At 36.0% G+C, this 27,953-nt stretch overlaps 1 protein-coding gene and 1 long non-coding RNA gene across 25 annotated transcripts in view; one reads left to right on the top strand and one right to left on the bottom strand.

Moving 5' to 3' along the window:
• The window catches only part of MBD5 (methyl-CpG binding domain protein 5), a 421,403-nt gene that overhangs the window by 14,048 nt on the left and 379,402 nt on the right, over positions 1 to 27,953 (bottom strand). For 20 of the 24 annotated variants that reach the window (XM_082464889.1, XM_082464872.1, XM_082464873.1 and 17 more), the window contains 4 exons: positions 19,823 to 20,848; positions 17,983 to 18,191; positions 13,411 to 14,619; positions 2,842 to 2,954 (listed from right to left, as the gene is read on the bottom strand). In XM_082464889.1, coding sequence (XP_082321015.1) covers positions 2,842 to 2,954; positions 13,411 to 14,619; positions 17,983 to 18,191; positions 19,823 to 20,848 — 2,557 coding nt within the window. The remainder of the gene's footprint in view (positions 1 to 2,841; positions 2,955 to 13,410; positions 14,620 to 17,982; positions 18,192 to 19,822; positions 20,849 to 27,953) is intronic. The other 4 variants (XM_082464884.1, XM_082464886.1, XM_082464887.1 and 1 more) reach the window with 4 other exon arrangements.
• The window catches only part of LOC309662475, a 653,064-nt gene that overhangs the window by 351,985 nt on the left and 273,126 nt on the right, over positions 1 to 27,953 (top strand). The window lies entirely within an intron of this gene.

Below are 27,953 nucleotides of genomic sequence, written 5' to 3'. Positions count from 1 at the left end.
CTTGATCATCTTCCTTCTCCTCCACTCTCATGGCTCCCCTCCTGGTTTGAGTCCTCATCTTCCCCTGTCCTTTGACGACGCCTCCTAAATGGGTGCCTTTGTCTCCAATACTGTTCTCCTAAAATTTATCCCCTATATAGCTATATCTAAAGTGAAAATCCAACCACCTGTCCCCTTCAGGCACTTCCAAATAACATAGAGACCCACGAGGCCTTACTAGGCCCTTTATGGTCTGGCTCCTGATTACATCTTTGGTTGCATCTTTTACAGTTCCCTGTCCCCTAAATCCAAATGCTGATCTCATCTAAATGCTACCCCCTACCCCCACTCCATTGTCCTTGTTTCCTTTGTCTGGCTAATACCTATGCAGTGTGTAAGGTTTGGCTCAGATATTAGCTCCTCTAGGATGTCTTCCATTACCTGAGTTTAATGCCACTTCTCTGTGATCCCCAAATATACTATACATATTCCTGTCATTGCAACTTTAGCATCTTAATTATTTGTTTCTTCATCTGCCTCCTTCACTAAACAGTGATGTCCAGGGACTATAGCATTGTGCCTAGTTGGCACTGATTTTTTGCTAAATTAATCTCCTTAAATTGGAGAATAAATAAATGATTAAATAAATAAATAAGTGATTGGGTTCAACATATCATTTATCATTATGTAACCTTCAACTAATTATTTAAGCTATTTTGGTCTGAGTGTCCTCATCTATAAATGGGTTCAGTAATTCTGGCCCATCTTCTGATTGGGAGAATAGAAAAATGGATTTTAAATCATATATTCAAAATGTAAAGTATTCTACTAGGCATTTATAAGGCAAGTCAGTCTACTTAGACAACAGTCTGATAAACAAAGCTGTTTTGCTTCATATTTTTGTCTTTTACCTCTCCAATCCATACTCTTAAGTTTATGGTTTCATGAGAGTTCCTTTAGATAAAGCCACTTAGGACTCGTATAAATTCACCAGAAATAGTAAAATGGCTTTGAGGAAAAATGCTTAAACTGCTGTTCGTTACTCATTACCTTTCAGAAATTGCTTAATAGCAAATTTATGGGGAAAATACAGCTCATTTCAAGGCAGTATATCTAAATATTTGGAGGAGTTATTTTACTTCTGTGTTATCAACAGTTTTGGATATATTGCACATAATCCAGCTAACTGGCATACCTCACCAAAGAAAAGATTTCAGGGATATTTTACATCCAATAAACAAGTACTATCCGGCTTCCTTGGTGGTGCAGTGGTTAAGAATCTGCCTGCCAATGCAAGGGACACGGGTTCGAGCCCTGGCCCGGGAAGATCCCACATGCCGCGAAACAACTAAGGCCGTGCACCATAACTACTGAGCCTGAGCTCTAGAGCCCTCAAGCCACAACTACTGAGCCCACGTGCCACAACTACTGAAGCTTGCAAGACTAGAGCCCGTGCTCCGCAACAAGAGAAGCCACGACAATGAGAAGCCCGCGCACTGCAACGAAGAGTAGCCCCCGCTCACCGCAACTAGAGAAAGCCCGCGCACAGCAACGAAGACCCAACACAGCCAAAAATAAATAAATAAATAAATAAATTTATAAAAAATAAAAATAAAAAAATAAACAAGTACTATTGAATATTCTAAAGCAAATGGCCCACTGAAAATTTGTGACGTAGGTAGTTTGCAATTTCCCTCCTTTCATCCAGACCTTGTATGAATTTTATAGGCTTTATTCTACTACTAACCTCTGCATTGTGTCACTTCAGTCAGAATAGAGGGGAGGGGACTTGCCTCACTGTGTGCCTTATCAGATCTATAGTGAATCTGGCAATTCACTTGGCCCTCACCACAACCAGTGCCAACTTGCTACCTTCCAAAGGAGTCCCGAACATAGGAGCACAGGAGTTTACTCCTTGCAGCTGGCATCTTTTTATGAGACATTCTAGTGAGGTGAAGAGAGTCTCCCCAAGATTTGTTGAGTTCTAAAATTTTAGCTCTGGCAAGAATTACTGAAGACACCACTAAGAGAATGAGTGCCCTTTAATAGATATTATTATCATTACATAAGTCTTTTATACAAGATACACTACTAATCATTATGTTTTCATAATTCTTAGATGTTGGATAATATGAAAATTATAGTAACTGAACAGGTGTATTGATTATATATATATTTAAAATAACTTTCCATGTATATATACAGAAGCACATTTATAGTTCTCTACCTTAAAATGAAATAATAGTTATGATATATAAACCTACATTGCATTACAGTCAAATTGTGTTTCAAACATTATCTACTTGTCCATACTACATTTACTCAGACTATAAAGATCTATAAAAAATTGAATGATAATAATGTCCCAAAGTTCAACTTATTATTATAATTCCAAAGAAAGCTTAATGCCCCTGCCCCAAGAAAAAATAATTATCTACCATCACTTTGACTAACAGTTAATCTGCCAAAGTTATTCACATGTGTACAACTCGGGGTGGGGGGGTATTCCCCCTCCCAAAGTATTTGAATTACAAAGGGATATACTTTTGCTACACTTTCAGAGACTAATTGCTACATGTTGATAATATTAATCATATTTTCTTTCCCATTAAATGGGAGGATGGAGACGGAAGGAGTAAGGAAAGAGCTGATGAGGTGGGAAACCCCACACACAGTATGAATTGTTAAGAAAATATTTTCTGTGTAGCTGATTTATCTATAATGGTCCTCTTGGATGATAACTTAAGCAGTACTGAGGCAAGAACCAAGATGGACAAAATCAGTGAGATTTCATTGTCCCTTTGAAGGAAAACCAGTAAATTATATGCTTGAAAAACAAAACAGAAAAAAAATAGTGCTTACTTTCTGTTCCTTTTCCGGGCTCGGCTGTAAGCTTCTAAACCTTCTGTTAGTGTCTTCAACTTCTCGGGCTCCACCTGAGTGAAGGCATGAAGACCAAACCACATTACCCAGACCTGCAATTGTTAACAGTGTGTTTATTTTCCTGCTGTACAAGCAGGTGCTGCACTGGGGGAAGGGAGGCTTAACTCTCACTGCCCTGTCAAATGCTCTGTCCTACTCTAGCAGAGGTTGATTCTGCGGCTCCCAGGCTGCAACATCAGGGGAAATGAAAGACTGGCTTTCAAAAGTGTCAACATTTTCAAAATAATGTTTTAAGAACAAAACTTGGAATTTAAATAACCTTCATTTCACAAAATCATATCAACAAGAGATCCTGGTTTGCTTTCTGCACTGTCTGATGCTCAGCAATTGCAAAGCTGTATTACATTAGGGATGAACAAGGGCGGTGGTTAGTGAAGGGGGTGGACTTTGGAGCCAGCAGATGGAAGTCTGAATCCAACCTCCTCACTTTCCAGCATGAATAAAACACTTAAATTTCCTGAGCCTCAGTTTCCTCCTCTTTAAAGTGAGGACAATAATACCTACCTTCCTGCTAGAATCGCTGTGAGAATTAAAATGCGACAAGTCACGCTGAACACTTAGCTAAGCATAGAGCAGCTAGTGTTATTCAGTATGCGTTAGGCTCTGCAGAGGCCAGAGAACGAGTGGGGCACTAAGCTGCACGTAGTCCTTAATGATGTGGGAAGAGGGTGTTGCTACACCTGATGGGCGCGTTCTCTCCCCTGTCCTGCTTCCCCCCGCCAGCCTAGGTTATGTGACGTCTGCTATCTCATCGCCCTGTGCCACTAAATGGTGGCTGGGGGATTAGTGGGGAAGGGGAGGTGCAGCCTTTGCCACCTGCCCCTTATAAACTCTATCATGGTTCTTGAAGCCACTTCTCCTAAGAAAAGCAATTAATAAATAGGAAAAGTTGTATGTGAATAAAAACACATTTAGAAAAACACTGCTACTTTTATTGATCTTAAACACAATCTAAGTAGAAACAGTACTGCTTGCTGTGTAAATATAGCTTCAAAGTAAGTCCCCCACCATCCCTTAACCCAGTTTTTCCCTCACCCCTACACTACTTTTGTATAAAAATTCAGAGGTTGCCAAAACGCCTAGTGGGTAAGAAAATTTACACTAATAAGCAAGGAAATGATTAACTTTTGTTTTTAAATCTTCCTGACTCATGAACACCATTCATAAATAATTTTTCTTGGACCCCTTCAAATCTAGTACACAGTAATGATTAACAAAGGGTCTCCATTATCAAGTCTGAAAACAAGCACTTCTAATTATTCAATGAGAAAAACAGTCAAATAATGGAAACATTTTCCTTTTCATGACTTCTGTATCTTGTCCCAAAGGATCCAAATGTCTTATATACACACGTTCATTGGGGATACCTATTGTGCCAGAACAAGAGAGAACTTTGTTCCAGTAACAATTCTACAGGAGTGATGAAGTGTCTTATTGGGATGACTGGAAAAGCTTAAGTAAGATGAATATATCCATGTGTTGTTTTTTAAAAAAAGGTGCCTGGATACCTTTTCACATTTCACATTAGAAATGAGGTTCTATCTTGCATTCACTCACACAAAGAAAGTACGAAAGATATTTCACACATTACATTTATGTAATTTATAGCTAATTCTGCTTATATTTAAATTATTTTCTTGGCAGCAAGGAGAAAGCTCTCCTGTAACATAAACTTCTATTAGACACAAACTGGTGTAGTGAGAGATCGCAGCAGGGATTGATGCAGGCAACAGAAAGCAGATTCACAGTGAAACAAAGCAACACACCACAATGAAAACTTACCCAATTGGTCTTAATTTTAAAAACTTAGTTAGGTTGAACGACTTTTAAAAAATCATCTATTTTTGTTTTTAATTAAGAAATAAGGGGCAGTAAAAGCATTTCTTGTGCATTTATTATGTAGAAGGTACTGTTTTATTATTTAATGCGGTAATAGTGCATACCAGTATTGTTTTGTCATTTTACAGTTGGGACTAAGTGAGTTTAAGCAACATGGCCAGAACTGAAACTCAGATCTGACTCCAAAGCAACCTCTCTCCACCACACCAACTCTAATATACATTGAAATATACATAATATATATAGGTATATATATAAATATATACACACACATATATACACACGTAGGTATATATGTATATACACATATACTAAAAAAATTAGGTCAAATTATTTTAAATCCAATTATAGTTTTATAGATATTTAGATGATACTTGCTCAAACTTATCTTCAAAAATTTTTTTATGCTTGGATAATTTTCTGGTGATTTTTTTGAACTAATTCTCTACCATGATTTCTTCATTTAAATATGCCTCTAAGGTTCTATGGTATCTCATAATAAATTACATTATTTATAAAGGATTCAATGACCTTGAAAGAGAAAGCAATGATGGTGCTTTCTGAAACTAAATATAAGTAAGACACACATCACTCTGTATTTCTGAGATGACCAGATCATACATTTCCACAAGTAAATGTTTAGTTTATTTGGTTTCACAATTTTAGTATTCTTCTGTATTATGAAATATAATAGCTGAAGCGGGTGTGTTTTTTCTGGGGAAATATTCATCTACTTATACAATATTCAAGAAAGTCTTTAAGGATACCTCTCCCCCACCAAAGGTATCAGGGAACAACAAAATAAATTCCATCTCTAGTCAAATAGAAATCATATTTAATGATTTAATGAATACTCCCTCATAAATTACTTAGCTAACTTGTAAATGAAGAAAGTACTGGGAATCAAATACATAAATATAACATTAAAAAGATTAAACACATACATATTTTAAAATAAAACTTACACTGAAGGAGCAAGTAATTTCAGACACTATTTTAATCTGTAATTTCATAATCTTATATTCCTGTATATCCAAAAGGCAGAAGCTCCATAAGTTGATTCCTATCTTGGTGAGAAACTGGGGGAGAACTTTATAATGTATCTTTACCGATAATCTGCCAACATATTCTCATTCTAACAGTGACGATGCTAACGGTAATGGCTATCATGGTATAACTCTGCACATGTCATTCTAGAATTAGAAAAAGATACCCAGAACTTATATGTATTTATAGTACATATATTACCTTATGTATCAGTATACACATATGTTGAATCCTAAATCCCTTCTTTCATTCATTCAGATTCTTTAGATATAATAATTCTTTGACATAAATAGTCCTGTAGTCTGTTCCGTAGGGTTAGAAACATACCCATAGAGCCAGACATTATTATATGGTGGAAGTTTGAGTTTTCTGAACAACTCTGAAGCTCTGGTTGCTTATTCTGTTCAAAAGGCACATATTAAACATTTGGTAATTTAATTAAGTTTGATATGGGGTCAGCACAGTAGCATGTAGTGTATCTCAGAAGTAAGTCTATGACAAAAGGAGACACAAACATTTCAGAGAGCCAAAGTGACCCTCTGAAAGCGAGGTATAGTATGTATTAGAAGAACCTGGACCAAAGATCCTAGATCACTTTTGAATAGAGCCAGTTAACTAGAGAAGATGTCAAAATTCCCCCACAGGTTTTAATCCCTGATAACAGGATTAAATCTCTTGGTGATTACTTTGCTGGTACTTAGTGCTGAGGCAAAGCTGTCACACAAGGTCAAAGGATAGAGCAGAGCCACGTTACAGATTTCATAACAGAGATAGAACAGCTGACCTCAATCGCCCCTTTTCATTCTTCACTTCCCATCCCATTTCTACAGTGTCATCAGCTCCTGTTTTTGGGGGAATGGTATCATGCAAAGAGTACTAAGCTTAGAGTTAGGAGACCAGGGTTGGGGCCTGGTTTAACTGCTTGTGACTTGTGCCCTTAGGAATGCCACTTCCCTGAGCTCCAAATGGAAATAATTGTGTGCATCTTTATGGAGAGGATCTAAAAAGATTATAAATAGGAAGGTGCTTTATAATCACCAAAGCAGTCTTTCCCAAAGTGCCACTGGTGGCATGTGAAATTGTTTTAGGTGGAACATGGACAGACCTTTAATCATTTTTAATAGTTATATACCCATATAAATTTATATTAGAAAAATATGAAAACATTATACCTATGATTTCACATATATCTTAGAATAAGACTAGAAGTTATTTTTAAAGTGGCTTGAATAGTGCCTACATAATACGTGCCAAAAATATTTGTTGAATGAATAAATAAATGAGTAAATGAATTTAAAGAAAAATTTTAACTGATAGTACCGGTAACATGTGACTTGAGCTGAAGTCTGGGAAATGCAGTTCTGAAGCAATAAGCAAATAGGAGGCATTTATTAGGTTTGTTGTTATCAAATATTTATTAAATAGTAACTATTTTAATAGTAACTATTTTAATCTTCTAGCTGAAAGTGTCTTGCTAACTTAAGTGCAATATTTCAACAGTTTTGCAAGCATGGGTATTAATGATAAACAAATAATTTGGGGTAAAAAGTTGACTCACCTGTGACAGAAAGGATGAATCTAATTTTCCAACAATAGTACTTTAGGAAAAATCCATAAAGTGAATCACAATTTTTTTCAAAGGGACTAAGCAAATCCACATTATTACAGTTTTAGTCAGTGGCACTATCTGAGGCTTTTTCTTGGCTTCCTTTCCTCTTCAGTTCAGATAGCAGCGTTTTTAAGTACTAGAGAACTATACACTAGGACTAGAGTAAATCTATTCTAAATATGACAATACATTTCATATAGATCCATAAGACATATAGAATTAAATGTTTTGAATAAACTTGTACTTCTAAGGATACACTGTTTAAAAGTCCATATAACAGAAGCATGTATTTGCCTCATACCTGAGGTTTCATTTGCTACTAACCACATGACAACCGTATTGACAAGCTCAAGAACTCTGTGCTTGGTCTCAGTTATCTATGAATGGAGACAGTCCTCCTTTTCCTCTTTAATCTTTCTCAGAAAAAAAAAAAAGTTCATGGTATTCCACAATTTACTAAAGTTTACCTAAGCTTTGTACTCAGTTTAGTCTTTTCCCTAATATTCATATTTTTGGTGTTACCTAGTTTTTCATTTTTATTACCTTTCAAATTCTGATCAGGCACTGACTTTGTTTGCCTGGATTTTATCTTGCTTATTCCTTTTCAAAAACTATTTTGCTCCTTTTTCAAAAAGATTCTGTTGCTACAGAGCACTGATTGCCCCAGCCACCCCACCAACCAAAATGCAGCCCAAATATTGTGGATATTGATTGGGTATAGAGAAAATAATTCATTTCCAGAAGTGGTTAAGAAAATATATAAGGCAAAGGGAATACACAAAGAACACTTTCAACAGAGAATGATAGTACCAAAGAATATAAATAGTTAACACTGATAATCAAGCCCAGAAAGAATGTTCTTCAAAGTAACAGTGTTTAAACCTCACAGGAGGGTATACCTCCCAAATTTAGTTCCCAGGCTCAATTTCTTAAGTTACACACCCCCAGAATGCCACTGTAAGCTATCTCTGGTTTTGCTCCATACCATCAAAACGTGAGTGCATGTGATACTGAACTGACGTACAGAAAGTGATTGTCTCAAAAAAAAAATTCGGCATGAGTTTTAATAATGATGAGTTCTTCCTGTTTTGAACTACCATTCAGAGAGCTACTTTAATCTCTACCTGTCAAATATAACCATATGGAAAAAAGTCAAAGTGTGAGTCTAGAGAATGAGCACCCTACCCATTGCTTTTAAAAACGTCTTCATTTAACCAGGTGATGTTGAACCAACATGTAGAACTTTTCTGGGTAATCAGGAGATGTCTCTACCTGTCCAACAACAACAAACATTTCACTGAAAGGAAACATTTTGGTGCCAATATAGAAATAAATTCTTTCCTAAATTTGGCTTGAGTCAGAACACACATCGAATGTAAGAACAATGAAATATGAAGACCAATGGGACAGTGTGCAAAAAGAGTAAGAATAATCTACTCAGAAAAAAATAAGAATTTTATTTTTTTTGATTACTGATAGTCAATCCTTTTAGGCTAGTTAATGTAAGATCAAAGATGGCGGATGATAATTACAAAATATATCTTGGGAAAAAAAGAGCACTTTTTCCTGTTTTAAAATAGTTATTGAAATAAACACATAAAGATAACCATTACCCCCCATAGTTGCACAGGCTTAAAATGTTTGTACATCGTAGTGTATAGGTATAACGCCAGTGGAAGCCACTTTCCTTTCCAAGAATTCCTTAATACGGTGCCAAGATCTGGCAGTACATTTCTCCAGCCATGACTCAGCACTGAGGTCTTATTCTTGGCCACTAAATCTGAAACTATAAAGGGTTCATGGTGCAGAGAGAAGCTTGTACCACTTCTTTAGACAAAGTATAAATATCTTCTAGATTGTACTTTGTTACAAACTGATAGTCAAAGGAAAAAATGAATTAGTAAGGAGATACACCACTTCCTGAATGGTGTTATATAAGGCACATAACATCCTTCGGTGCTGTCACATAGTTTCAATATTGGGACAGTATTATATATAGGGGTGATTCAGTGCAACTTTTCACAGACTGTTAAAAATCTCTACTAATTAATATTGTTGAGTGTTTTGCGGGGTAGGAAGGTAGAGGAAGAAAGTCTGAGTTTATAGTGTTTAGAAACATTGAGGAGAGGGGGACTTTCAAGTTCACTCAACAAACTAAGTGCTTTAAAATGCTTCCAAGTAGAACTCCTGCTTAAAATGAACAGCTAATAGGAATTTATAATCAGATATGCCAATTTGTATGCAACGTCCTGAGGTTCATAAAAAATAGTTATAAACTATTTCATTCATTAAATATGTTATTATTATCCTTTCACCCCCAACCTGGTTAGTAAGTCCTTTTTACACAGATAATGCATAGGTAAACAATAATGAAGGTCAAATGACCAAAATTCCATAATGGTAGAATCCAAATTCCTAAGGTTGTTTAATACAGTGCTTGCTTTGGCAGCACATATACATAAGGTTGTTTAATATAGACAACAGAGAGGAGGAGGCTAATTTTTACTGAGCCTCTTTTGGGTACCATCTATTTATGGTAATGCATTTAATTCTTAAACATCATTCTGAGTAGGGATTAATATTCCCACTTGAGCAGTGAGGAGATTTCAGCTCTGGAGATTAATATACCCATTCAGGACCATTTAGGGAACTGGCAGAGGTGCGTTTAAGCTCACACAAGAATGCCCGAAGCCCAGGCCTCTTTTTGCCACACCTGGCTTTCTCTCTAGTTCTCCAAGGACTGTGTTCACACAGTATTTGATATTTAGAAATCATACCTCCTAGAAAGGAATCTCAGAAATTGCAGGACATTTCTAATGCATTATTAGTAATTCTGCTACATTTAACACCCCGCGGAAGATTAAAAATGTCTTTCTAAAATCATAAGCTGACCAAGTCATTTACTATCATGACAAACAGTTGGCTAAAGTATCAGGTTATGGACAACTTGGAGATCTCAGCGCCTGCTCCAATCACAGCTCTGACCTCTCAGTCCAGAGACCACTCATGCAACCTGAAAACATGAGAGGTGCCTGGCTTGCTCTGAACTAGTAACCTGCAATCGTGTTCATTAATTATTATTATTTTTTTCTACTTTGCCTGCTTCCAAAAAGGATTTGAAGTGACTTGCTGAGAACAAAGATTGTAACAGAAAACAAATGATAGGTTTGTGAGATGTGAGGGATGGGAGGAGGTAAGATAATAAATCTATTCTAAAACTTGAGTTAACACAGATTTTATCTGGTGGGATCTGACAGGATCTTGGATTAAGTTACATACTTGGGTGGACACAGAAATACTAGTACGAAAACCTGAGAGGCTAAGAAGGTTTTAAATAATCATGTGTAAGAAAACCGTTTAGCAAACCTTTTCTTTCGAGATACTACAGAGACACATACTGGGGGAAATGGTCCCACATTCCACATCAGCAAGACGGAATTAATAAGATTTTACTATAATAAACAAATAGTTTATGAAGTCAGTCTCTGTCTTCCCCTCTTGACTTTATTAAAATGTCAGGCAGTATATGGAAGGAAACCTAATACACTGCTTACCTTTCTAAAAGCAGAAGTTTAGTTATAAACGCGGAAGACTTTATCCAATATTGTGAGGACTAAGGAGTTCTATGTAAATAAAATTTACATCATAATTGGTTCACAACTTTAAACCAATTTTACTGTAAAACATGTTTTATAGGAGATCTTTTCAAATAGATCATGCTTTGTCTTACACAGATATTAACCATAGTTTAATCTTTTCTATGTGGACCAGGATCACCAGGACATCAGGCAGAGGACATTTGGCTTGAAGTCAGAGAGATCTGTGTTTGAAATTTCACCTTTCCTGGTATTATAAACTGAGAACAGGGTTTGGCTAGCTGGGCATCATGAAATAAGGTATGAGGAAGCCCTTCCTTTGTTTGGTGAGCTATAGGGGGAAAAAAAGGGTCCGTGAAATAGCACTTTGTTTTTTTATGTGCAAAAGTGAGGTAGGTCCTGAAAAGACCAGAGGTTTTTAAAATGTTAAGTGCCCTAGAGCTTTTAAGGCTGTTATACCTTGCTTTTTAATGACAGATAAATATTTCATGTGTTATCATTAATATTTTATTATAAATTTTCAGTTTTTCACCTCTAAATGTTTGCTTTCAATTACTTTTTCTGATTTACCAGATGTATTTTTAGTGTATCTTGATATCAAGATTTTGATATCAAAGTTTTGAGAATGCAAAATTACAATGTCAGACAATGGGAGGGGGGATATTTGAATTTACAGAAACAATTTTATGCTCTCTATTAGGAATTCACCTATTGTCTATAATAAAGAAGAATCTGGATTTTTGAAACACTTTTATTTTATAGTGACTGAAAATCAGTTGAGTATTTAAATAAAGTAAAATAAATGTTTCTTGGACTCTTAGATAATGATTTTTTTTTTTAAGTGCATCTCCTTAAACATCAGTGAGGAACTCAGATCTCAGGAGTTTGCTAACACAGACTAAGCAGAAGATTAGGACCACTGTTTAATGTGAAATGTGTTGAAAGTACATGCCTTTATTCTCCTGAGGACATAAAAAGATATTTAGACAAGTCATTTAGGACAGGAAGAATGTTTCCAGGAAAGGGAGGCCATAATCTTTTCCTTAGTTAAGCTTTTTTTGGTAAAATGGCACACAAAAAAGACTTGGTTTCATCTGCACAGAGATTATAAAACAGTTTAATGTCTACATCTTGTATGTGTAGCAGTTCCGTTTATATCATAAAAGCCCAGTTTTGCTGTTTCTAATTATATTTTGAATAAACTGTCAAAAATATTTAGGTTTATCAACCTAAAGAATGATTGTCTGGTCTCAGAGAGATTAGAGAATAAAATGTTTTGTGAATAGGAGTATGGAATTCATTTTCTTATCAAAGGTAGAAACATTATGCCCAGAGTGTATCCTGACAAGTATATATTAGGCATTATAAGCAATGGGTTTAAGGACCTCCCGGTCATTTGGAGAAAGACAATCCTTTTACTGTGCTGGGAAGAATGCTTTTGGTTTCCTTTGCCATGAAACCTAAATGCCAGTGGAGGTTTGAGCAGAGTTGAAAGAGCTTTATACAATATACTCTTTAAGAGAATAATATATACCTGTAAGAGGAATTTTTATTTCCTAAGGAGATGAAAAATTACATGTTTCTTCATCATATGTGGGGAATGTACATTATTATCTCCTCCTGCTCGGATATAAATTTTTTCTATCTACTTTAAACATTCTGCATATTTCTTGCCTAGTGAGTCAATTCTACCAATTGTGAGGGGGAAAAAGAAGCTCAGAAGACCCCTACTAATTTCTTCTAAATTGAATGGTAGTTTCATGGAGAAGTTTTCATTTAATTTATGTGATCAGATTGTGTTAAGTAGAACCAGACTACGGGGTTAAACATTTCCATATGTTATAAAGACCCAGAACGTTTCCTGAAAGGAGACTCCATTCTGAACTCAGATGTTACCTGCTGCTTCCAGAAATGGCTGCAACTCCACCCCAATTTTACCCTCTCGCCAGCTCTATGTGTCACATGTCAGCATATGGGAGAGATGCAGTCCCCTGGCACTTCCTGCTGCCTGGGAGGACCCCTACCTCTGCCACACTGCTGGTTTCCAACAACCACCATATTTTTTTTTTCTCCCATCATTGCCAGTTGCCTTCATTCTCTGTGTATGAATGAAGAATTAGGTACATGCAAGGAAGGAAGGCAAAGTTAACAAAATTCTGGAAATCTAGTTCCTGGGTTAGAGCCACCCTGAGCCCTAGTGGGATCTACAAATGCTTCACAACTCACCCCTTGACGATACGACATTTTGGTGACTACAACCATCCCCTCTTCATTTTATGCTCCAGAAGTTTCTGAGACCTCAATGAGTCATGAAGAATCCAAAGTGATGATAACAAAAAATAATAATTGATATCTGAACAAAGGTTAGTATTTGACAATGGATAAAGATTGGTATACCTTCCCTTCCTCGGGGCTTTGTTGACAAGAACTGTGAACGTCGTCTTCTCTTACTAATTTTCCAGGCCAGGAAGTCAGTCCTTTGATTTGGCCCCAGACCAAGTCGCCAACGTTGAACGTCCTTGGCCTATAATGTATCAATTCATTTGAAGAAGGGGAGTCTGGATTCCTTAGGTCATCTTCACTACTAATGCTTTTAGCGTCTGAAGGGCTAGGTACACACCCGTTAATGCTTTTGGCATTAAAGTCTCCATTGTAATGGATGTAGTCTTTGACCAGAGAACTTTCCAAACTATTTGAGGAGCTTGGAGATTGCTCCTCTAGGACCAGGTCTTGCTTTGTGGTGCTCAGCAGCTCTCCAAAGCCCCGACTCTGTCGAGGTCTGTTCCCATTGATGTGTGTACATCTTTCCACAGTGTTCTCTAGTCTCTCCTTAAAACTCATCATAGTTCTTTTGTAGTTATTATACCTGAAATTTTCCTCCAGAATTTTATCCCCTTGACAGTTTCTTGGTGGTAACAGTATTGGGTGCTGTTCCCCAGGCAGAAATGGCAGTGTAGAGACGTTGTTGGGTCTTTCGTGACAAGGACTATTGTGGATATGGCCTGGATGATCTAAAAATTCCTCACACTTCCACCTGTTTCGCTCCCCTCCAGGGCTTTGCTCCCCATCCCACTGTTTTTTAGATGTGTGGCAACTTGCCGACTTGAAATATTCAAACCCATCTCCTTCGTTTGAGTTTTTCCCATGGTCCAGATTGCTGGGCAGCCGAGCCCCTCTTACACTTCTCAGCCTACCATCATGATCAACACTGCCCATGTTTCGTCCATGAATGACCGCACTGACAGCACTGGGGAGACTTAATGGGTCACCAATTGAAGCAGTGAAGGCACTCATGGCACTCAGAGCTGGAATGGGGCTGATCTGAGTAGTACTGTTGACTGCAGTGGTGATGACAACCTGCATTCCTTTGCTGGCTGCATCAACAACTGCTTTGTAAATAGCATCTATGGAAGCATCACCTTGGCCACCCACAACGAGGCCATCCTTCACCTGTTGACCAAGAGATGGGTCAATCCGCGATTGCAACTCACAAGATGTATCTTGGAAAGGTGGAAGTGTAGTGTTTGGATTTTCGGGAAGTGCTGTAAGCCCCGGCTGAGTGCTTATTCTTTTGTTTAGGAGAGCTGAATCTTCCTGCATTCTCACCTTAAAGAAATAGACAGGAAGCAGTGAGAGAGAGAGAAAAAAATATTCAAGTCCTTAAAGAGGAAGACCATAATTTTAAGATTTACCAGAAGACAAACAAATATAACAAGGAAGGCAATATAAAGAAAGAACAAGACTCAAAAATGAAATTAAAAGTCACTCTGTATAGAAAGGCTTATGTCTTGATTATATTTGGGTACTGTTTCTTTGATTGAAACATGTAACAGATTTTTTAAAAAAATCATCATTACTAAACACTCTCTAGGAAAATTAAAGTTGAGGTGGTTGGATACAAAATGTTTCCAGGTGATGACTCCATGTTTTTAGTGTCATTACAGGTTTTGCAACTTGGAATTCAAAGAGAGAAACAAGTCTGTCACCAGCACTGCTCAAATTAAAAAGGAAAGCAGATTTAAAAATGATTTCTAACTCACTGATATTTCTACTGATGTAAGTGCAATACAATATAAAACAAAACAAAAAACATATATCCCTTTCTTAACAATAAACTATTTCTGATATGACACTAAATTTTTGAAGTCTTTAAATAGGGTAGTAATGCCTACTCTTGAACCTTACCAGGTCACTGCCTGAGGGACACCCCCATGCTGCCAACAGTGACAATGGCTCACTACAGAGGTGATGCTTAATTGGGAAGAAGTGAAGGGAGGGAATGCCCGCCAGGGAAGAATATCAATACTCAGGACAGGAATGATGAGTGCAATTTGAAAAAGTCCACAGGTTATTCTAATTTCACCAACCTCAGCTAAGAATTGCTGCTATAGACCCTTGATACTTTGGATTTTTTCCCCCACAGTGATCACTCCCTTCCTGTCTTTATATCCTTTCCTACTAAACCAGAACCTGGGATCTATCAGCACATAACTACTCTCATGCCATTCTCCCCTTGTCTACAACTATCAGATAAAATCCCAATCTTGGATCAATTTAACTCCCTACCTTATATATCTATATGTACAGTGAGGATGCTGAGTATCTATCCACAGGAACTTATGGCTTCCAACCACAGCTGGGGGCTTATGTCCCCATCAATCCTATGATTCTCTGGTTAGGTATCACTCCCTCTCACAACTATTCAGATATTTATCCACTTCCTCAAGCCAGCTGCTATACCATATCCCACACTATTCTTAGTAAATGACCTTACTTAGAGATAATGAAGTTCACAGGTTAAGAATTCTCATAATTCTTATACTCTGCTATTCCCTGCCTTCTGGCAGCACACACTTCGCTGCAATATATGTGTCCCTGATCCTGTCCTGCTTCCCAGTGTAAGAGGAGCCCCTTCTACTCTCCGAGAGTCGTCCTCCATTCATGCTCTGGATCCCAAGCCTCTCCTCAGAGATCTTGCCTTATCTGTTACCCCTTCTCTTCTTTATGTTCAATCTCTTCCACTTTTTTTTTGTCTCTTTCCTTTAGCGTTCAATATGTGCGTGGCTTCCATATTTTAAAAGTTTGCATTCAACCTATGCCCGCCTTGGGGCACTACCTTGTTTCTCGTATGTTCTTCATAGTTAAGTTTTTGAAAGTTTTTGAAAGAGTAATCCATACTCTTTCTTTTTTCATCCTTACATTCATTGCAGTCTGGTTCCTGCTCCCACAACTCCACCAAAACTGCATTCCACCAAGTCACTGGTGATGCTCTAACTGCTAAATCTAATGGAGTCCCTTCAGCCTTTATCTACCTATTGACTCAATGACATGGTTGAGCACGTCCTCTTTCCTTCTAAATTCTTTTATTATATAAGACATATATGAACATTTTCTCATTGTCAAAAAAGAGAAAAGCTTTCATCACTTCCCCACCCAAATCTGTACTTTTTCATGCCACTCTGATGCCATTTCTTTCTCAGAAGTAATCAATGTTCGAGTGCATCCTTGCAGACTTGTTTTTAATACCTTAAGGTGTGTAGGTGTATATCTAGTTTCCCTTCTTTCTTCCATTCCTTCCTTTCTTCCTGCCTTATTTCTTTCTTTCACATAAATGGTATTGTATTTTAGTATTGTTCTATAATACTACAGTATTGGAGCTCTGTAATCTTGTGGATCTTCTATATCAGATTATATAAATCTACCTAATCTTGTAAACTACTAGATAGATGGATATAGCATAACATATTTTACTATTTCCCTCCTGATGGTTGCTTAAGTGGTTTCTAATTTTTGACGCCACAAATCAAGTTGTAATGAACGTTCTAGACCGTGCCCTTTTGTTCACATTTGAAGATTTCTCTAAAATAGATACATAAGAGTTGAACTTCTGGGTCAAAGAAGGTGTGTGTATATATGTATATGTGTGTATATATATATATATATATATAGATAGATAGATAGATAGATAGATAGATAGATAGATATAGATATAGATATAGATATATATAGATATATATATATATTTCTTTTTTTAAAATGCTGAACTATCAAATTACCCTCCAAAAGGACTATATCAGCATACAATCAGATCAACAATATATCTGAAAGAATCCATTTTCCCATGCCTCTGTCAGCAAGGGATATCATCAATCTGATGAACATAGTAATGTTGTAATTTATATAACTCTGATTATTCTTTTCATGTTTATTACTAATTATTATTTAATTTTCTCTGAATTGTCTGTTCATTTCTATTGCTCATTTTTCTAAATAATTATCTTTTTTCTTCCTAATTTGTAGGGGCTTTAAAAATATTATGAATGGCAATTATTTGCTATTATTATGCAAGTATTTTCTGCCAGGTTGCCACCTGTCTTCAGCTTTGTTTAGAATACTTTTGGTCATACAGATTTTAAAGTTTTATGTATTCAACTCTGTTACCTCTTTTCTTTTTGACTTCTTGGTTTTGTGTCTTGCTGAAAGAGCCTTCTCTATCCCAAGATTATTTTAAAATCTTCTATATTTTTTTCATGTATTTACTTAGTGTTACTCTTTCCATCCAGCTCCTTAATCTACCACGAATTTATTCAGTTTGTAGAACTAAAAGAAGACCATGTGGCTGAAGCCAGGGAGAGAGTGGTGAGAGCTGGGGCTGGAGAGTGAGGCAGGGTAAGCATGTTAAGGCTGTGGATTTTAATCAGGGGAGCAATGTGAAACCACAAAAGGGCTTAACAGGGTAACATGATCAGTTTTTACTAACAGCTCCAAAAGGACCAGTGAGATGCTTCAGACAAAATAAAATGCTTCACACAAAAAACTGGAATGTTTAACAATATTCATTATTGAGAAATAATAGTAAGTAAAGGTGAAAAGGTACATAACCACCTTCTTTCGTCTCTTCCCCCCCAACTAAGTTAAACAAGTAATAAATATTGTTTTCTACTAAAGTAACCCAGGGAAGGAGAGTACCTGAAAGTTCTGAAACAGACAAGCCATGGGGTTATTGTTAGCTGGGCAAGGAATTGTGGACTGTCCTTGAAAAGCCTGGAGATTCTGGTACCCCTGAAGAAGCTGCTGCTGTTGCTGATTTGGAGGAAACATCTGATTGTTGTTTAACAGCGACTGTAGATGAGTCAGTTGATGGTTATTCAAAGTACTGTTTATTGAGGACATGTCACCTATAGTTCGAAAAACATAAAATATAAGTCAATGTGATTCTTTGGAGGTCCTATGCCTATCTTTGTTGAGGATTCCTAAAACAAAAACTAAAAACTAGACTTAACATGGTAATTCTTTTTTCTTTTTCTCCTCAAAGTCTTACTAAGTGGTAAGGAAAGAGTAGTTTTATTATTTAATTTCATCTTTCATAATTAGTGTTTTGATTTTGTATCATGGAGAGACGAGTTAAGTCTTTTGTCTATCCACTAGCCAATCCTTATATATTGATTTTCAGTGTTATAGAATTCCTTGAAACCACTTTTGTTAGAGCAACTACAATTAAAAGTTAAAATTAGTCCTAACTGCTTTAGCAAGCATAAGTATTTGACAAGATAGTTAAAACAAGTGGGTCTGATCAGGCCTGTTTACAAAATTTAGTTCTCAAGCCACATTCATCAATAAATACCATCAAATAAAATCAGATTTGGTCTAGAAATACGTATTTTGTTTTTGTTTGTTTTAATATGTATTTTTTTATACAAAATATGTATTTTGAATTTTGGTTACCTAAAACTAAAATTGTAAAGAAAGCTAATAATACAAAAGGATTCACTGTCACAGTCATTAAAAATAAATATTATATAATCAGATAGGATTAGTTAATAACTACATTTATATTCAAAATTCAAAATTAACTTGTTTTGAAATTACACTGAAATTATTTTGAGGATAACATCATAGAAATTGCCCTGTAGCTTGAAATCTGTAAATCTGTAATGCTTTGTAGGTTACTTAACTACATTGATTTGACTGCCAAATAGAACTAATTAAACTTTTTTGTAAAGGTGTCCATGAAATCTGGAAACATATTTTTTTAAGATACTGAAGATACCCTTGACAATATCATGTATATTTGCCTATGTTTCCAGACTTTATGGACATCATCTCTATACTTTATATTACAGTTACTCGCATCAAACAGTTGAATATACTTGACATTATTTTCTATACTTTTTGAGATAAGATAATCTACATAAAGGATTTTGTTTTTAAGCCACAAAGTTCTAAAGAATAATACTTTTTGAGAAAACCTAGCAGTAGCTCTTGGGGCCTTCCGTTTCCTTGAACTTGGGCAAACTTTAACTTTGAATGTTATTATGCCTTGTTTCTTATTTTGCTGGATAAGCATTTAGTTTTGTTTATTTAGGGATCACATGGAAAAACACTTCCTCAAACCGTTTTCATCCACAGTGCAGCTGCTCATACTAACCCTGTGATGCCACACCAACTAAAATTCAAATAAATGTTATTTTTAAGGTGCACCTGTGCTTTAATTATTTGAAAAATAAGACTCTACTTGGCTTAAGAGAATGATGGGTAGGTTAGGTTTAGGTGGCATCAGAATTAGAAGAGAAAGCAGATTAAAATGATATTTAGTATTGCTAGAATAGGGGAGAAGGAAGAAGTCATTTTCATGTTTGTATAACTATGGTTGTGTGTGGGTGTTATTATATTTAGTTCCTTAAGCAAGCTGTGACATAACAAAAACATTTTTAAAAATAGTGTGACAAAATGGAGTTTTTTTAAAAAGGAGAAAATAGAATTAGAAAAACGTTTCTTTTGTAAAAATTTGTGAAAAAATTTAACTTACCAAGCAGACCTGTCCCCAGTAGAGGGTTAAGTAGCTGTGGCACCAAAGAGTTACTGTTCAGTTTAGCTGGACCAGGTGTATTCCCAGCATTATTAGATATATTCAGCAATGTTTCTGCCATTGACACCACTGCTGTCCCACCAAGTGTTGAGACAGTCAGTGCTGCCACTGCTGATGATGTAGTGGTTGTGGTAGTGGTTGCCTGGGAAGAAGTTGCTATGGAAACCTCTGGATGATTAGCGGTGTTGGCCGATGCCGAGTTCAGGACACCTCCCAACAGCTGGGGATTCAAGGCCATTAATCCCGAGGCCCCAGTGACAGCTGGGAGGAACAGGGGGTTAAAAGTAGTGTCACTGCCTGCAAAGCTTGGTAAAGGGTTCCCCAGGGGCCTGGTTAAAAGGGTCTCAGCTCGGCTGTTCTCTGACTGATTGCTTGGCAAATGGTCTGGCGGGGCTGTCATCTGTGTTAATGAGGGTAAAGGGGTATTTTGCTGTTGCAAAAGATCTGAGATGGTCAGATTGAAAGATGGCAGGGGAAGCATGGCAGCTGCGTGGGCTTGGTTCTGAAGCAGGGCTGCTAAGAGCTGAAAGTGAACAGGCTGCAATACCTGCCCATCCATGTCACTGGAGAGAAAAGCTAAAGCAGCGTTTACATTCGGGTTGAGAAAACCTAAAGGGTGGAGGTTGATCTCAGACTTGCCTTCTCCTGCTGAAGGCTGGAGGATATTTAATAGATTCTGGTTTAGGAGATGCTGTTGATTCACTGGCAAAGAGATAGGTAGAGAACTGAGGAGGCTGGGGTTCAAGGGGTGTGGAAGATGGTTGTTTGAAGTGCTGTTGGATGGAAAATGAAGTGCGTGCTCCTGGCCAACAAAAGGAAAATCACTCCCAATGGGCAGCTGACTCTGCAGTGGGTTTCCAGCTGCGGTGGTGACTATGACGCCGTCTTGAAGAACAGATGTTGTCTTTGTGATGGCAGGGTGGTTGGTGCCAGCTATGGCTATGGAGGATAATGGTCCTGAACCGCCTAAAATAAAGGGAAAAAAACCCACTTATTAATTATGGATGTTAAGGGAGACAACTCTATAAAAATACATCAAGATACATTTCAATTAATATGTTACATGTCCTCTTTGTAGATTCTAACCAGATAAACTGTAATTAGATATGATTTGACATGTTAATGAAACTAGTTTGACTTCATATTTCTTGACCTACTTTGAACATGAATATACTGAAGAAGCTTAGTACTTTAAGCAATACCTGTTTCTAACTATCAAATATTTTGTTTTTCACATCCAGACAAGGTGAAAATGGGGGAAGCTGTGGTGTAGTCCATTCAATTGGGTAGATAAAAGTAACAATGCTTCATTTTTCAAAATATATTTTTACATTAAAAAAAAAGTTTTTGTTCTATATTTATAATACCAGTACTTTCTTTTAGTGGAAAAAAAAAACCCAAATAGAATATGCATGAGAATACAAAACAGAAAATAAAAAGTACCTATGTAGATAACTATTAATATTTTAGTGTATAGTTTTCTGGGCTTTTCCCACCTATATGTATATACATATGCAGACATATATATACATGTTACATATATTTTTAACAAAAATGGAATCATATTGTTTTGCAACTTTTTTTCATTTATCAATATATTGTGAATATCCTTTCATGTTAACTATAGATCCATTTTACTAGTATCACGTATGGATATACCATAATGTATTCAATCCATTGTTGTGGATATTTTGATTGTTTACAATCTTTTACTATTTCAAGCAACACTATGATAAACATTCTTATTAACTCATCTTTGCCAAAATGCTCAATTATTTTCTAATGAAAAATTCTTAAAAGTGGAATTCCAGGGACAAAGCATTTACATATTTTTAAAGCTCTGGATACACATTGTCAGACTGCCTCCAGCGAAGTTGATCAATATATATTCAATTTATATTTCTATAAACAATGTAGGCAGCGCTCATTTTTCTCACCAACACTGTGTTTTATCATTATTTTTAAATCTTTGTCATTCTAATAGCATAAAGATACTTTATACTCATGATTCCTTAAATCAGACCAGTCTTCACCCAAATAGCATTCTTAATCTTGAAAGTCTTATGTATGCTAAAGATGTATATTTTAACGTATATTAAAGTAATGTATATTAAATTCAGGGAATTTAATAATAAAATTTCAGTTGTGTATTATAATTGTTTTAGTTGTTATCAATCCAAGCTACACAATATAATTACCTAGAGAACTTAAAAACAAACAAACCAACCAATGTCTGGGCCCTATCCAAGACCAGCTGAAAACTCATCTCTTGGGATACAGCCTGGGCAGCAGTATTCTTTGAAATCACCCCTGGTGATACAGATGCACAAGGGGTGGGGTGGGGAGGGTGAGAATCACATTCTGTTGAAGGAACCTACAATCATTTTTCTGAAAAATGTCTTACCCTAAAGAAATGCATTGTTTTATTTAATACGTGCATTTGGCAAATATTATAAGCACATACATTTAATTTATTAAAATATTAAACATGTATATGTTATAATGAACAATACCAGTGTTACTGAAAATCTAAAATAATTCAAACACTTTACTTCTGTGCTATATGCCATCATAACAAACTTTATATATGACCACGTTACCATTGAGGCCTTGTTCAAATACACAGAAATGTTTCCATAGTTGTAATAGTAGTACAAATATAACTATATATTATTCTTGTTTCCTCCTAACAGACTAACACAAGAATTTTTCCTTTCTGACATAAAAACTCCATACTAATATTTTTAACCATGTAGCATATGGATTGATCATATTTATTGATCCAATAAAGTTTGGCATTTATATTTTGATTTTTTCATCACTATATATAACACACGGATGGACATCTTCCTGCATATGAAACTTTCCTACCTTTGAATTTGTCCTAAGGAAACTCATTGGCATGATTGTTGTGAGACTCAAAAATAGGTAAGTGAAAGGCTTGCAATGTGTAAAAGTATACAAATAAAAGGAGTTATCATTGTCATCATTATTATTGACATTAGTAGCTGCAGTTAGTTGTGATGACATGGTAATAGTAGTAAGTATAAATCAGCATATCCAACATATATATCTCTATAGCACGACTTTGCAATTTTTCCTAGCTGTTGTGGTCTTTTTTTTTTTTTTTTTTTTAAAGCTCTCAGTGTTTCATTTAAAGGAGATAAAATGCCGAAGTAGGCATATGGTATACAATTCTTTAAATATTAATTCAGATTCGTAATAAAACAATCAACACCTTAAACATTTCATTGCTTCTTAAATCTTTCTGCTATTTCCGTTAAATAGGTACTGTGCTTTATTTGCGTTTGGAATCCATCTTTTTAAACAAGCTAATAAAAACTCTTATTTACTAGTAATCACTATCTATGGCTTTTTTCCCTATCTGTTAAATAATAACGGCATATTTAAAGGTACAGATCACCCATTCCTCTAATCACAGTCAGAGTACATTTTCAAAATACTCTAGCGTGTATATGACAAGGCTTTGTAGATGAAGGATTTCTGTAGAGGTTACTATTCTTTTTTCTTTATTTTGTAAGAGAGAAACATCCATATTGAGGATTCATGAAAGTAGTCATTTGGGGACATTATTCTAAAAATTCTCCATCTAAATATTCTCGAGGAATGACAATAAAGGAAATATAGCTACTCTGGGTGTATTTTTGCATTACAAACAAGAAGGGGGTGAATACCACAAGCTTCTTAAGGGTAATATGTGGATCAGGCATATTTTTTAGTTTCTCTAATTTTCAACACACCAGTTCAACAATCAAGTACACTCTACTGAACAAAAGGGTAAAATGGTGATACAAACAAGTAAACAACAACAACAACACAACACCCTGCCCTTTCTTTAAGGAACTCAGAGTTTAGGCAATGTGATAAACACACAGATCTCCCTGTCTCAAATATACATTTTTTGAGAGCTGATTACAAACCAGGAAATTTTAAAGCTCTTTTCATATATCCAGTATAACTACAAGGCAATATGCCAGGAACAAAAGCAGGTATATAACAAGGGGACAATTGTAAAACTGAAGGTGTCAGGAAAAACTAAGCAAGTGGTAACATTTGATCTGGGATTTGAGAGTGGAAAAGGAGATAGAAAAGGCTTCTAAGTAGAAGCAAAGTAATTTTTTAAAAAGGCAAGGAGATAATAAAGTGTATGGAGGGTAATAGAGTCCTATGTATCCTCAGAACAAAGAAATATGACTGAAAATATTGTATGCTGCTTTCCTACACACCCAAGCCCTGCCACCCATGGTTAAACCTGCTGCCTTAGACAAGCAGTGAAGAAATTTAAAATCATCTTTCTAAACCATTAAAGGCAAGGATCACTTCTTATTTCCCTCTGTATTTCCAAGACCTAAGAGTCTCTAACACATGGTTGGCATTCAAAAAATGTTGGTTGAATCAATCTATTAAGATCGCAAGACTTGCATTCAACTTCTAGGAATCAGATCACTTGATGCTGTGTGTGTGTGTGGCAAGTGTGTATGTGGAGAAGGAGAGAGTACCACCCATTTGTGGAGAAAAGTGAAAACTGACTCTGTAGAGTATGATTGGTCCAATGCCAGGAGATAAGGGATGCTGGAAAGGAGATGGCTGAAAGGTGTCAAGTTACTGTAGAAGACTCCCAGGTGTGCTGGGGAGTTAAAATAATCTTATGGAGGAAGACGTCCATTCCAAAGTACTCTAAATTCTTAAAGTCAACTCATTAACGCTTGGGGTCATTGAAAGAGGATCCTGAATTTTTATAGCAGGAGGGAAATTGGAAATTGCTTATTTCTGAACCACTTAATCTTGAACAGGCATTCTCTGGTGAACTTACTTCATAGTTCTGCATAAAAACCTATGGTCTGTTGAAGCATGTGGGGAAAAAGTCTTCTTAAAGCTGATTTTTCTTTTGGCAGCTAAGATGTTTTGAGCTTAGTCTAATGAGGGAGGCAGTTTTTTTTTAAAAGAGTTTTTAAAATAGCAAACTATTCACTAAACATTTAGCAGTTAAATAACTAAAAGGCAGCTGGGAGCCTCGAACAAGTTAGTAAGTTGGAGAAGTCCTTTAATTAGAAAAAATTATTATTTCACACCAGCCAGCAGCACCATGAACTGGCATAACTTTTTTCTCATTGTTTCTGTTACTTTTAAAGAAGTAGGAAATAAGACTGGAAAGCCATCCAAATGAACTTTCCTGGTGTGAGATCACATGCCTAGACACCCAATCAGACACTGAGATAGTCCAGTACAATTAGGAAACAACAGTGGTAGCTTTTTCCAGTGGGGTAGATTTCCAGATATAAACAGTATTCTTTACACACACATGTAATTTATGATGTGTGTGTGTGTCTGTATATGTGTGTGTATACAGAAATAGCATCAGTAATTTTTTTTAGGATTTTTAAAAGGATATTTTCCTATTACTAATAATTTCATTCTTGAGGTGTTTTATTTGCCTCATTTTTTAAACACTGCTTTTCAAAACAAAGGTAATGTCTACTTCTTTAGAGTTATTTCTCTTCTTCGTCACCAATATTCTTTGAGAAGAGTCATTGTTCATATCATGCTAAACTCTCTCACGGTTGGCCCTTAAGTATTAATAATATTGTTGTACATGGTTTTGTATGTGTACAAGAGAGGGCATAAAGCTCGTTCCAAATGGACCAATGGGTGCTTTTAAAATGTCATTTTACCAGTTTGATCTATAGCTCCAATTTTGAATAAATACTACTTAATGCTAGAAAACTTTTTCTTAATTGATATGCCCAAATACTGGTTTTTATCCATAAATTCAAGAACCTAAGAAATACATCATATGAAACACATTCCTTCACTATTTGACCTCTATCATTTGCTTTGGCAAGTGTACTTTAATTGCAAACAGGGTCAATGATAATCCTTAATAAAAATGAATGCTTCTAGAGACAAGAGAAAATATCATGCCCTAGTGAGTCTAATAAATATAATTCACTTTTCAATCCCATGGAAATAGTAAAATTTTTCTCTTCTATATTTAAAGGATTTAAAAAATTGAAAGATAACTTTTATGAGAAGTCTAGATCTTCCAACAAGGTATTATTTTCCCAAGCCTTAGTAATGACATGGTAACATGTATTTACAAAAACATACCAATCTCTATCTTTGTGCTTTGGATCCTGATGTAAATTCCTAGCATTCCTTTACCAGAAGTAGGCAGGAAGCCCTAGGGACTAGTGTCTATTTGTTCTCCATAAGGAAGGGAGGGAGGGACCCAAAACCAACACAACTTAGGAGAAAAGGAAGAGGGGAAAGGGATCAGTGGCAGTATCTGAGGAAATACTCTCCACCCTCAACAGGGCCAACCTCTTAGGGAAGAGGAAAGAACAGTGGAAGGAAATGTAGCTTGAATCTTGGAATACGAGGTCTGAGTGATTATGACCGTGTTCAGGCGGCGAGGCCAGTCTTCGGGTGGTAATGGGGTCAGACAAAAAAAAGGGTGTTTTACTACTGATCATTTCTGCTTCCTTTATTAATACATAGAATTACTCTGAAAACTGTTGAAATGAAAAAAATTGCTTGAGATTTTTCACTGTTTCTCAAGTAACAAAGATTTTTGGGTTTTTTTTTTTTTTTACAAATGCTTTTTATCACATTTTTCTTAATATTTATTTTAAGGAAGCAAATACTGAGAGAAGAGGTTAAGTCTCTTGCTTGGTAGGATTTCTGTTCTCTCAATATGCTAGAATAACAGTTAAAATGCTCTATCCATCAATATACCAACTGGAAGTTTATCTCATTTTGTTTAATGAGCAGAGCAATTAGAGATTCTAGATTATGAATAGTTAACTTTGTATCCTTCCATTGTGTACTATTTTATTTTCAGTGCTAAACAGTGCAGAGCACATACTAGGTATTACAAGAAATATTTGCTGAGTTAATTACCTCATGAATATTCTAAGACAGTGCTTAGACCTATTTAAGACTGTAAAATCGATTTAGTATGCCCCCAAACCAGTAGATTTGATAAATGAAATAGAAAAGAAAAAAAAAAAAGAGTACATTGCATAGCTAGGATACTATTTTGTGGAAACTGTTTCTGTTAACTTATACATGTGAGTGCTGGGTCATGTTCTGCTGGTGGGTGATGAAATCATTTTGGTAGATCATGACTGTCTTAAAAAAAAGAAATAGAATAAGATAGGATAAGATAGAATGGGATCTAAAATGTCAGAGTGCATCACACAGAGTGGTTTTTTCAGGAAACTTTTGCTGTACATTAAAAACATATCTCTAGTGAAATGGAATGCAAGTTAATTTCTTGCTGTGGTTAAAAGTAAAAAAAAGTTTGAAAAACACTGCTTTAGGATCAGGCCTCTCAGTTGCTCAACTCTGTGGGGGATGGTCTATGGAGTTGTGCTCCAGGAAGCATGTTTATCAGACTCTCATGTGAGAGGTATCCCTGTGGAGTCGTGCAGCACAGGAGCTCCGCTTTGGGGCATTTGTGATAAATACTACTCTTTCTTATACCTGTACCCATGGGTCTTGGATAGATATTTAGAATTTCCCTGGACTAAGCTCCTACCCCAGGAGTATCTCAGCAACTCCTTCAGACTTCTGTTTGTCTAGTTTCATTCCTAATCTGTAAAAAGGTGAGTTGTTACTTCGACTTTGCAAGAAGTATAATTCTTAGAAAATAATTTTTACTCTACTCTTTGCTTTGTTAGCATTAATGTTGTTTGATATAAGTTCCTTGAAGGTAGGAAGTTTATGATTTATTTAGTACTCCATGCACATGGAAGTGAAATCTATTTTGATGACACTAGGAAAATGTTTAAGCATTATTTTTAATGAGTCAAGTCTTTGTAGAGTTAACATTACTGCCTAGAATTTAGGTACTTTTAGAAGCTGCTTCAATGTTCTTAGACCGCTTGATTTTAGTAAATAATAGCTTAGGCATCCCCTTGAGAATTGAAGGATTTCTAGTGATTTTATAAGTGAGCTTAGTGTGTTGCAATAGAATAAAATTCTCCCAATTTGCACACTGGGACAATTTATTTCTTGAAAGGTACAAAATAGATCATTGAATCAGCAA

Source organism: Balaenoptera physalus (assembly GCF_965194825.1).
Source record: "Balaenoptera physalus genome assembly, chromosome: 6".
NCBI lineage: Eukaryota > Metazoa > Chordata > Mammalia > Artiodactyla > Balaenopteridae > Balaenoptera > Balaenoptera physalus.
Note: the sequence above shows the minus strand (reverse complement) of the source record. Positions and strands in the feature narration are given on the sequence as shown.